Here is a 12,828-nt window from a genome sequence, read left to right as displayed (position 1 = left end):
GGTTGGGGGAAATTAATGAAACCAACCAAACTACAGTGGGGAAAAAATGAGCTCTTGGGAAGTAGAGCAGAAAATTATTTAGATGACCGTGTACTCTACAAATTATTTATAGGCATCAGCCTCAATGCTGCAGACAGAACACTGGAGTCAGTAACCAGAGAAGTAAGACCCAGTCCCAGCCATAACATGTGCTGCTCAGGCAAGCCTCTGAATCCTTCTGAATCTCAGTTTCCTTGTCTGAAAAGGGGAATGACTGTACCTAGCTCACTAGATTGTAATGAGATCAAAAGAAACAACACGTAAGAAAGTCCTTTGAAAATTATTTTTGCTGTTCAAATGTAGGATGATTCCATGGCATCACAGCCAATTTTAAAAGAAAGCATGTCTGTGTACATAAATTACACTAACGCATCTAGAAATGATACGATGTGCTCCATGCTGTGAAAACTTTTAGCTGAGAACTTTGAGCAATTCGGTTCTCAAGAGCAAATTGAAGGCCATGAAGACCTTGGAGAAGGTTCAGAAAAGAGCCACAGAGATGATTAAAGAGATGGAAAATCAAAACCATCCTCAGGAAAGGTTAAAAGAACCAAGTGCATTCTGCTTGGAGAAGACAAGTCTATGGGGTAATTTAATAATTGTTTACAAGCACATGCAACCTGGTATCCAGCTGTTCTTTCCAATGGACAGAGAAGAAAGTATCATAGACCCTTGGCACTGCAGACTTGACATGTGAGGTTTCAAATAATTGTGCATGACTCTGATGATTCATAACATGTAATAATTTGTCATTTTTTAAGCCATAAATTCTAACCGCAGGTGTGTGAATGAAACCCCTTAGCTTGTCAGTGACTAAGTCTATCCAACCACTAACATAGAAACCTCAATGGGACTAATTGTCATTCACACAGTAATCTTCAGACACAGCAATAATAATAACTACCTTTCAGTGTTTACTATGTACCAAGTAGTGTATGCTAAGAGCTTTATGGGAAATGTCTCATTTATTGGAAAATAGGGCATAGATAAGTTAAGAAATCTGCTCAAGGTCATCCAGTTAGTAAAGTAGAGAAGCCAGGATTTTTAACCTAGGTCTAGGCCAGAACTCAAGTTCTTGATTGCAATAGCAAATGTTGTTTCTTTGTGAAAAATGACCCTCAAAATAAAGTCACCAGCCAGCACTGAAGAGAGCAATAAAGGCAAAATGAAGAAATCAAATAAAGTAATGGTTCTAACCAGAAAACAAAAGTTTTATTATGTGTATATAGCTGATATTTATGACACAAACTAGACCACCTCAGATTTTGACATTCCACTCGCTATTATATTAGAACATTTGGAGATTTTCTTTATCCAGCCTCCCTAGTCCAATTAAAGTTGGACTCTGATCATCTTCCTGTTGATGCTTGTCTAGGATGCTCTCTCCTTTTTTTACAGTAGTCTGTGCTTGCTGTCTACACGACACAATTAAGTCAACATCACAAATGATCCTGCTTTTTGTCTGTTGCACACCTTCCCATATTTTCATTGTTTTCATAATCTGATTGCAGTATATTTACAGTGCTTTCTGAGTAAATTCTTTAGTTCTTTTACGCAGAGAGTGAGCTTAACATGACCTGAGTGTTTTTAGTCTGTGAGTTGGTGCTAAGGTAAAACCAAGGGAATTCTGTTATCCAGAGAGGCTAAAAGTAAATGCATTAGAAGAGGAAATTAGAAGCCAGACCCAAGAGAAAGTCAAATCCAAGACCAGAACCTCAATATTCAGATTCCAACAGTGAGAAGCCACCATCAGAAAATGAGGTAGGAAGCCAGAAGCCAAAGAGGAAAAGATGCAGGTAGATAAGAAAAAGTAAGAAGGATTAGAAAAAGTATTAGGATTCGCCACACAGACCCCAACAAAGCAAACAAGGGTAACAAGACTCACTCACATTGGGATACATGGCATGCACACAGTTCTGCCAATATAGAGACACAGAATTGGCTCAGACTTATACTCTTATGTTCTGTTTGTCTGGAAGGGGATTCCATAACAGAAGCCATTCCAAAACAATATGGTCTTCTCCTATAATAGTAAACACAAGTGTGCTGTGGAATCACAGAGAAAGCACCCTCAGAGTGATCTTGCTAGAGAAAATGAGGCTTAGACTGAGTTTTAAAGGAGAACTAAGTGAGAAACAGAAGGAAAGGTATTCCATAAAAAGGAACAGCATATGCAAAGACCCCTACCATTGGTCCTAATGGGGGCTAGAAAAGCCAAAGGTCAGTCAGACAGAAGTTTGGGGGAAATAAACTTTGAGATATGGCAGAGATTTTGAAGATCGGGGCTAAAAGCCTAAGCAAGGAAACAAAGGCGAGAATAAGTTGAGCTTGCTTAGCCAATTGCCAAAGTTAGCCTGGCATTGGGGGAAGATTCTGAATGCTGACATGGGAAGCTTTGACAATAAACAAGAGGCAGCTATTGAATAGAAGAATCCCACAACCTGCAGGAAAATTTAAGGTGAGCATATACACTGAGGACTTCGGGGGAGGTGGTGTTGGCAAACATATCAACTTGGAAGTCAGTCACCCAGTCAACAGTCAGAGCAGGGATGGTAAAATAGGAAAAGGAAAAAGAATCCCAAAACAATTTGACAAAACAACAACAAAATGGCCTGAAAAGAGTTGGCAGAGAGTAAGTAAAATTTAAAAAGTCAGTGAAACAAAGAGGGTTCCTTGAGCTCCTAGGAAAATCAAATAAAACTGAAGGTAGAGCAGCCCACAGAGTCCTGATCTCCTCTGATTGGAGGAATGACAGAATCGAGGAGAAAATTATGGGTGTTCCCCAACCCAGAATGCCAGCATAGGCTGCCCCTGCATAATCAATGGTCTGCCCGGTGGCCTACATGGTCATCGGCCCTCTTGATCTGCTGCCTATAATATCATTAGAAATTATATTATCATCAGATTATCGAATTATCATTAGAAGTGCAAGAGACAGAAGAGTACAGTGCTAGAACCTACATTTTGAAAACACAGACCCAAATTCAAGTATGGGCTATTGAAGTATTAGCCATGTGACCTGATCATGTATGAGTCTCCTCATTGATAAAATAGAGATAAGAACACCAGCTGGGTTTGCTGTGAAGAGCAGCCAATGTTATGCGTTGCAGGCAATCAAGTTATAATCAAATTATGGTGGCCCTTTGTCTGCATCTGGACTAGAATTCTGTCCAGGACCAAGGCCAAGGAACCAGACCAGAAACACTAGACTAATGAGGAGATGCAATCCAAGCAGGTAGCTGGAGTCCACCTTTCTATCAGGGGAAGCTCAGATGTGTAGTTTTTCTAGTACAAGCAAAGTTTTCTGTAGGACTAATATTTGATAAGGGTGATCTACAAACAACAAGGAGGTTCTACAAAGAAACAGGTGAAGAAAAGTGCTTCAGAAAAAAATCTTACAGGCCACAATGAGATTGTGAGATTCAGTCGCTCTTCCTGGCAGAAAATACTTAAAAATCAAATGAGGATGGCAGACGCATGTAACTATTCTTTTTATAGATAAGTTAAAACATGATGAGGATTCCTTATTTAGAGCGTGTCTGCTTTATTTCCTGATCATGAAACAGCCATGTGCCTTAAGTTGAATTAATTTGTTCGAATATCAATGTGCTGTGAAATCATTCTTGACCCTAGAAAAGAGAATTTAAGAGCACACCTATCGATGACATGAAAACCCAGGAAAAAGGCGTAAGCAAATCCCCACTGCTGTTACTGATCCCTCTTATTTATCCACTGAAGAATCATCTACTACTGTAAGATACCTCCCTCCTGTCCCAAACTTCTAGGCTATTTCCTGCCACCATGAGTTTAGGTACCATTGAGAAATACTAACATATAGTAACAGATTTAACAAAACCTAATTAAGAAGTTTTTCTAAAAAATTAGGTGCTATCTTCCAAAGCCAAATTGAAAGCACTGTTTAACGTCTATTTTTCTATGACTCTCTCCTACCAGTATATATAATTTAGAGTGCACCAGAATTCTCCTGCCTTTTAAACAGAACAGGTGATATCTGTGCTTAGATTTCTCTCTATCACCTCTACCCAGCAGGTCCAAACATTGCCCTTCTCCCTTAATCTGTCCACACTTTCAAACGCCTCATTCAAACAAACACAAACCATCCAGCACACAGTGCTTTGTGGGTACTAGGGGCTCCATAAATTACCTTCAAAAGGCTGGTGATTGAGGGATACTCTGGACCCCTCTGCCTCTCTTGTCTCATCTTTTTATTTTCTTCCTCTCACTCACTCCCTTCCAGCCACACTGGCCTCCTATTCCTCAAACACACTAAGCAGCATTTCTACCTCAGAGCCTTTGCACTTTCTGTTCCCTTTGGCTCAAATACCCTTCCCAAAATATGTATATGGCTCATTCCCTAAACTCCTCTAGGGTTCTTGGCATATCACAATTTCTCAGTGAGCTCTTTCCCATCCACTGGGTTCAATAAAACATCCCCCCACCCCCAACCAGTCCACACCTCTGCAGCTACCTAACTTCCTTCCCTGCTTTATTTTTCTCCATGGCACTTGTCAATAACTGACATTTACATATTTCACTTGTTTATTTGTTTACTGTCAGACTCTTCTATGTAAGCTCCATGAAGGCAAGCATTTTGTACGTTTTCTTCACTATGGTATTGTCATGCGGGGTGTCATGCAGGGTCTCTGGTTCCACTCCCCACATAAGAACGCAGGACATGGTGAGACCAAAAAGGAACACCCACAGAGCCATAGATAGGGGAGTCATACCACTATAGTCTCGCTGGCGGCTGGGTTGGAGACACAGGAAGCAGGATCCACATGACCTGCAACCTGCCGCCCGCTTCTCTGCCAACCAACCAACCCCACTTGCTAACTGCAATCCGCACTTGTTAGCTCAGCCACCATCTTCTTGCTAGCCCCCATTTGCTGCTAGCGTAGCCACAGCAGTTATATTAGTGGCCAATGGCTCACTGGTTACAGCTGACAGCCAACTAGCCACAGCTGATGGCTATCCAATCACAATTGATGGCCATTTACTACCTGAGCCAACACCTTTCCATGTGAGGCTGAGAGCCTGGAAACTGCACTCCTGGCTCTGTCCCCACAGGTATCCACAGTCCTTAGGATAATTCATGGTACATAGGGGACATTCAAGAAATATTTGAGTGAATGAATGAACATTAGAATGAAAAGAAAATGAATGCAGTGTCAAAGTGAAATGAACAAGAAATTACTAACATGTCGTGGCTAGAGTTTCTTGGGGAAATTCCTTCCTTCCTGGGACCTACCATGTACATACCCGCAGAGCCAAGTAAATGCTATTGTGCAATTAGACTTTCTTTCTTAGGTCATCAGGCTCTTGCAGAAGGTATTTGAAACCCTAGACCTTTAGTGATAAAGCTTGCTGATACAACTTGATAAGAATATGGCAGTTTGATTTAGGCACCTGTGATATGCTTGAAATGTAACTATACGGTTGGTTGTTAAAGGGTTAGTTGGTGATATGTGAAAAAACTGGTTTCCCCTGCTATGATAAGACCACCAGCCCCTGTGATCTAGCCTTCTTGATAAGAATGAGGATTACATTCGGCTGATTCCACTGGGGAGCCCTCTGGCTGTCTCCGGACAAAAGCCTGAGGCAACAGTACAGACAGCTACAGCTGCACCTGACGGGACAGGCTCCTAGAAGTGCTGTCTCCCCTTCACTTGGTATTAAAGGATTCTGCTTTCTCCAGGACCAATGGGCTGTATTTGTGCTGGTCCCATCTGCACCCAACCCTTAACTCCCGTAGAGATCCCCGACACCTCCCCACCCATTCCCCTGTAAGTCTCAGGAAGACAGATCTGTTTTATTCTGAGAGTCTATGTCTCTATGCAAAGATCTGTTCTCCCAAAGGAAAAAAAAAATGCTTCAGTTCTGTTCTGGAACTGGAATATCAGTCCTTAGTCAAACTAATATACAAAGCGATATAATTGTCATGGCCTCAAAATAACATCAGCAAATGTTTACTGAATGTAAGACACTATGCTAGCCATGAAGGAAGAAAGATGGGATATGAGCACTTCTTCCAAAGACCTTAAAACATAGACTCCTTATCTGTAGCAAAGCCAAGTCTAACCCATTCTTCATGCCCACATGATAAACACTGAAAACCCAGGCCACGTTTCTGGGAAGACCTCAGCATTTCTGGGCCTTTATTGGACTTTGATTTCTTTATTGCCTTGGGAAGCATTTTGGAGTCATTCCTACCAATTTCAAGTATCTGAGACTATCCTAAATTAATAATTTTCTTACTATAGCTGAAGTACAGACAGTGAAAGAAACCAAGACAAATGTAATTTTTCTCACCTTTTATTTACCGGTATTTGTTAAGATACTTGCAAAAACTTTGGAGCTTGCAAAAACTCCCAAGCACAGCATCTCAGCATCAGCAGGTCTTCAATTTTTGCACTTCAAAATTTGTTAATTCATCACAGGGGCTATTTTTTTTTCACTTAGATTTTTTTTTTTTTCCAAAGGTTTTGCTGGGGAATGGGAACAGGACTTTATTGGGAAACAGTGTGTACTTCCAGGACTTTTTTTTCCAAGTCAAGTTGTTGTCCTTTCAATCTTAGTTGTGGAGGGCACATTTCATCTCCAGGTCCAGTTGCCGTTGTTAGTTGCAGGGGGCACAGCCCACCATCCCTTGTGGGAGTCGAACCGGCAACCTTGCGGTTGAGAGGACGCGCTCCAACCAACTGAGCCATCAGGAGCTCAGTGGCAGCTCAGCTCAAGGTGCCATGTTCACTCTTAGTTGCAGGGGGTGGAGCCACCATCCCTTGTGGGACTCGAGGAGTTGAACCGGCAACCTTGTGGTTGAGAGCCCACTGGCCCATGTGGGAATCGAACCGGCAGCCTTCGGAATTAGGAGCATGGAGCTCCAACTGCCTGAGCCACCAGGCTGGCCCCCATCAGGGGCTTTTGAGCAACAAGCCTTTGTTTGTTTGTGGACACACACACACAAAAAAAAGCTAAAAATATTAAGTCATTTGTGATATTTACATTAACAACTTTGAAAGGCAAGTTTTTTTTAAGTTAGAACCAAACTCCTAGAAGATCAGGGAATTGGCTCTGCTTCTGCCCCACAGTCTCCTCCAGAGAAGTCAACCTTGAAGTTTCCAGTGATCCCACCAGAGAAATTCCCTCTAATTTTAATCAATACCAGAGGGTAGAGATACTATACGGTGGAGAATTTTATATCTGTGTTTAGTTTTACAACAAATATAGTTTGAAAAACATTTTTTAAAAGACATGAACTTCTGGCTTCTGGCCCAGCATGTAAGGAATTTGAAAGTCTTCACTCTGTTCTAACAACAGATAAAAAGCTGAGCGAGCTGGAAAAATAAACAATTATGCTGTGACTTGCCAGTGAAGTGAGGACACAGGGAAAAACATTACCCTCAAAATTGGGAAGACAGACAAGCAAATACATAGAACCACAACTTACCTAAGGAAAAACTGCCATGAGTTCCAGTATTAGAGTAGGAAAACCAGAACTCTAATTGAGGAATTTCTGGAGGTTCATTGTGGACAACCCTGAGAGATAAAAACTTCATGGGGACCCAGTTACGGGGGGTGGGGGCACACACTTTTGTGAGTTTTACCTCCAAGAGCTTGACCAGGTCCTCACAGTAATATTGGAGAAAAATGCTCCCTTGCTTCTAGCAGAGTGACGGGAAAAGGAACCATTTTGAGATATTGCCAGAGCATTCTATTCTTCTTAACAAAGTCTATCCTGGGAAGAAGCTATTTTACCAGAGACTAATCTGTTGAGGTTTTATCAAAGCCTAACCTCTCCCAGGTTCTAGCCTTCTATGTGAGGGGAAGGAAAATGTGCAAGTCCAGCCCCCTCCAACCATCCTGTCCCACCTAAAGGGGGGAAAAAAACTGAGACGCACCAGTGGAGTTTACATCCCAGGGACACTAGCTCACAAAGGCCTAACACCTAATCATAGGACTACAGAATTCTTCCCCTCCCCTACACCTTAATTCTACTACTAAAAGCCTACTTACCACAGTTCTTTTTACCCACGACATCTTGTATGCCTTTCAAGAAAAAAAACTGCAAAGCATATTAAAAAGAAAAAAACACAGTTGGAAGAGACTAAACAAGTATCAGAACCGGAGTCAGATATGACATGAATATTGGAATTATCAGGAAATTTCTAAAACTGTGGCTAATATGCTAAGAGTTTTAATGGAAAAAACACACAATATGCAAGAAAAAAATGAATAATGTAAGCTGAGAGATGGAAATTCTAAAAAATAATCAAAAAGAAATGCTAGAGATCAAAAACACTATAATAGAACTAAAGAATGTCTTTGAAAAGCTCGTTGGTGGACTGAACACAGTGAGGAAAGAATTTCTGAGTTTAAGAATATGACAATAAAAACTCCAAAACTGAAAAGCAAAAAAGAAAAAAGACTGGGGAAAAAACAGAACAGACTGTCAAAGAATTGTAGAAGAACTACAAAAGATGTAATATATGTGAAATGGGAATACCAAAAGGAGAAGAAAGAGAGGAAACGAAGCAACATTTGAGAGAATAACAACCAAAAAATTTTCCCAGATTAATGTCAGATACCAAACCACAGATCCAGGAAGGTCAGAAAACACCAAGCAGAATGAAGGAATAGGTGAAAGGATCAGAGAAGAGTCTCTCTTTAGTTCTTTGGAAGAAGGTGGATAAAAAGAAACTTCTTTAAAAATGGCAATGGTATCAGAATTCCTCAAGCAGGCCTGGTTTATTGACAATGAACAGCAGGAATACATTAACACTGTGAAAGGATCCAAAGGTGGTCCCGGGTCAGCAGTGAGCCCCTATCCTAGCTTCAATCCATCCTCGGATGTTGCTGCCCTGCATAAAGCAATAATGGTTAAAGGTGTGGATGAAGCAACCATCATTGACATTCTCACCAAGAGAAACAATGCACAGCGTCAACAGATCAAAGCAGCGTACCTCCAGGAAAAAGGAAAGCCCCTGGATGAAATTCTGAGGAAAGCCCTTACAGGTCACCTTGAGGAAGTTGCTTTGGCTCTATTAAAAACTCCTGCCCAATTTGATGCTGATGAACTCCGTGCTGCCATGAAGGGCCTTGGAACTGATGAAGACACTCTGAATGAAATTTTGGCATCAAGAACTAACAGAGAAATCAGAGAAATTAACAGAGTCTATAGAGAAGAACTGAAGAGAGACCTGGCTAAAGACATCACCTCAGACACATCTGGAGATTACCAGAAGGCTTTGCTTTCTCTTATTAAGGGTGACCGATCTGAGGATTTTAGCCTAAGTGAAGACTTGGCCGACTCAGACGCCAGGGCATTATATGAAGCAGGAGAAAGGAGAAAAGGGACAGATGTGAATGTGTTCAATACCATTCTTACCACCAGAAGCTATTCCCATCTTCGCAGAGTGTTTCAGAAATATGCCAAGTACAGTAAGCACGACATGAACAAAGTTTTGGACTTGGAGATGAAAGGTGACATCGAGAAATGCTTCACAACAATTGTAAAGTGTGCCACAAACCAGCCAATGTTCTTTGCTGAGAAGCTTCATCAGGCCATGAAGGGTGCTGGAACACGTCATAAAGCATTGATCAGAATTATGGTTTCTCGTTCTGAAGTCGACATGAATGATATCAAAGCATGCTATCAGAAGTTGTATGGTATCTCTCTCTGCCAAGCTATCCTGGATGAAACCAAAGGAGATTATGAAAAAATCCTGGTGTCTCTCTGTGGAGGACAGTAAACATTCCTTTGATGATCTCAAGCTTTTTTGATCAGAAGATTTTTTAATCATATCTTTTCATTCCATATTATAGACTTAAATAGGAAAATTTCTTCAGCAGTATTAGTCTAGCTAACTGCCTTCTGAAAACTGTAGCCTATAAATCATTTTTTGTATCACAACTCTGTATAATAGAAATAAGCTTTTGAAAAATATTTTTACCCCGACTATAAAACCCCATAAACGGGTTCTAGTAACATTACCTGAGAAAGATGTCTATGTAACAGGAAATAAAATGATTTTTACAGGACAAAAAAAAAAAAAGAATGAAGGAATAAATGAATGAATGAATGAATGACTACCCCTAGACATAGCATATTCAATCTATGGGGAATCAAATATAAAGAAAAAATCTTGAAAGACTCCAAAGGGGAAAAAATGTCTTACCTATAGAGGTCCCAAAAAAAGAATTACATCTAGGGCCGGCCTGGTGGCTCAGGTGGTTGGAGCACCATGCTCCTAACGCCGAGGTCGCAGGTTCGATTACCACATGGGCCAGTGAGCTGTGCCCTCTACAGCTAAGATTGTAAACAACGGCTCTCCTTGAAACTGGGCTGCGGGGAGCAGCCGGAGCTGCCACGGGCTACCATGTGCTGGCAGGAGTGCTAAGTGCTCAGCAGCCATCGTGGGCAGCCATAGGCTGCTGTGAGCTGCTGCGGGCTACCATATGCTGCTGGGAGCAGCCCAGTGGCCAGCGTGAGTGGCCGACAGCCATCGTGAGTGGCTGGCAGCCCGGCAAGAGCTGCTGTGAGCGGCTGACCGTTGACTGGTGACCGACTGCCTCAGCCCGGGGGAGCGCAAGGCTCATAATACCAGCATGGGCCAGGGAGCTGTGTCCTACACAACTAGACTGAGAAACAACGGCTTGAACCCAAGTGGAGGAGAAGCGGAAGAAGGGAAAAGAAAAAAAAAGAATTACATCCAACTTCTCCTCAAAAATATACAAGCAAGAAAAGAGTTAAATGAAATGTTTAAAGCGCTGAGAAAAAAAAACCAACCTAGAATTCTGTGACCTGCAAAATTAGCCTTCAGAAGTGAAAAAGAAATAAAGATTTTCTCAGACAAACAAAATTTGAAAAAATTTGTTGCCAGTAGACCTGCCTTGAAACAAATGTTAAAAGAAGTTCTTCAGATTGAAGGAAAATGACATAGGTCAGAAACTCAGATCTACATAAAGAAAGAGCATCAGATAATGAGAAGTGAATGTAAAATAAAAGCTTTTAATTTTCTTATTCTTAATTGATCTAACATAACGGTTTGTTCAAAGTAATAATAATGTAATTATGTATGCTTATACATATGTATATACATACATATACATAATTATATGCTTATATATTTATATATGCTTATGTGTAAGTATATGCTTATGTATATACATAAGTACACACACACACACACACACACACACACACACACACACAAAAGATATGACCATTAAGTTTGTGAACTCATCCTAGAAAAAGTGCTACATACCTCATTGCTGAATATCACTACAGTCACCTTCAAAGTACTCCCCTTGGGAAGCTATGCAGTGACACCAACACCTAGTCCACCCTTCAAAGCAATTTTGGAACTCTTTTTCTGGAATGGCCATCAGAGCTATTGTCGTATTATCCATAATGTACTGAACGTCATCAGAAATGTCTTCCTTTCAATATGTCTTTCATCTTCAGGTAAAAAAAGAAGTCATTAGGGGCCAGATCAGGTGAGTAGGGAGGGTGTTCCAATACAGTTGTTTGTTTACTGGCTAAAAACTCCCTCACAGACAACGCCATGTGAGCTAGTGCATTGTCATGATGCAAGAACTATGAATTGTTGGCAGAAAGTTCAGGTCGTCTAACTTTCTCATGCAGCCTTTTCAGCACTTCCAAATAGTAAACTTGATTAACTGTTTGTGCAGTTGACACAAATTCATAATCAATAATCCCTCTGATATCAAAAAAGTTAGCAACATCATGGCAACAAGTTCACAAACTTAATTGTCAGACCTGGCATACTTCTGTATAACTGCAATGAATGATAGTAATGACATGAGGGATGAGAGGGAAGAACCAGGAATACTTTGTTATCATAAGGTACTTGCACTACCCATGAAGTGGTATACTGTTATTTGAAAGTAGACTTGGATTAGTTGTAAACATATATTGCAAACTCCAGGAAAATCACTGAAAAAAGTAAAAAAGTAAAAAAAGTATGATTGATATACTAAGAGAGAAGATAAGATGGAATCATATAAAGTGCTGAGCTGAAATGATAAAAGGAAGAAAAAGAGTGGAAGACAAAAATAGGAAAAAAAAAACAAGGGCAACAAATAGAAAACAGTAACAACTATGGTGGATATTAATCCAACTATATCAAAAATCACCTTAAACATCAATTATCTAAATACACCAACAAAAAGACAGATTGTCAGAGTGAATCAGAAAATGAGACCCAAACTATATGATGTCTATAAGAAACCCACCTTAAATACAAAGACACATGTAGCTTAAATGTAGAACAAAGAAGGAAGATATATCATGCTAATACTAATCAAAAAAAGTGGGAGTAGCTATATTAATTTCAGAGAGAGCTATACAACTTTGAGAGTAAGAAAAGTTATCAGTGATAAAGAGAAACATTACATACTGATAAAGGTCATAATACTCCAAGAAAATTAATAATCCTTAATGTGTATGCACCTAACAACAGAGTATCTAAGTAACATGAGACAAAAACTGATAGAACTGCAAGGAGAAATGGAGGAACCCACTATTATACTTGGAGAATTTAACATCCCTCTTTTGCATAGAGCAAAGCTTCTATGATACAAGCTGTGATGTGGGTAAATTAAGAAAATGCTCCAATTACCATTATCTTGATTGTTAATATTCATTAAGCCCTTGCTACAATATTTCACGTAATCTAAGATTCCATCAATCATAAGACTCACCATTATTGTATCAGCCACCAAGAAAGATAACGCTACCAATTAAAT

The 12,828-nt window shown here is 40.3% G+C and overlaps 1 protein-coding gene across 1 annotated transcript; it reads left to right on the top strand.

The window, feature by feature from the left end:
- Nucleotides 1–8,736: 8,736 nt before the first annotated feature.
- LOC117027224 (annexin A1-like) lies at nucleotides 8,737–9,824 on the top strand. The gene has a single exon (XM_033114733.1). The coding sequence runs from the start codon at nucleotides 8,769–8,771 to the stop codon at nucleotides 9,807–9,809; it is 1,041 nt and encodes a 346-aa protein (XP_032970624.1). The 5' UTR covers nucleotides 8,737–8,768; the 3' UTR covers nucleotides 9,810–9,824.
- The last annotated feature ends 3,004 nt before the right edge of the window (nucleotides 9,825–12,828 follow it).

The sequence above is a fragment of the Rhinolophus ferrumequinum genome, chromosome 9, assembly GCF_004115265.2.
Source record: "Rhinolophus ferrumequinum isolate MPI-CBG mRhiFer1 chromosome 9, mRhiFer1_v1.p, whole genome shotgun sequence".
Lineage (NCBI taxonomy): Eukaryota > Metazoa > Chordata > Mammalia > Chiroptera > Rhinolophidae > Rhinolophus > Rhinolophus ferrumequinum.
This window is presented reverse-complemented; position numbering and strand designations above follow the sequence as displayed.

Coding starts and splice junctions, on each gene's coding strand:
- LOC117027224 (XM_033114733.1), top strand. CDS start 8,769: ATGGCAATGGTATCAGAATTCCTCAAGCAGGCCTGGTTTATTGACAAT.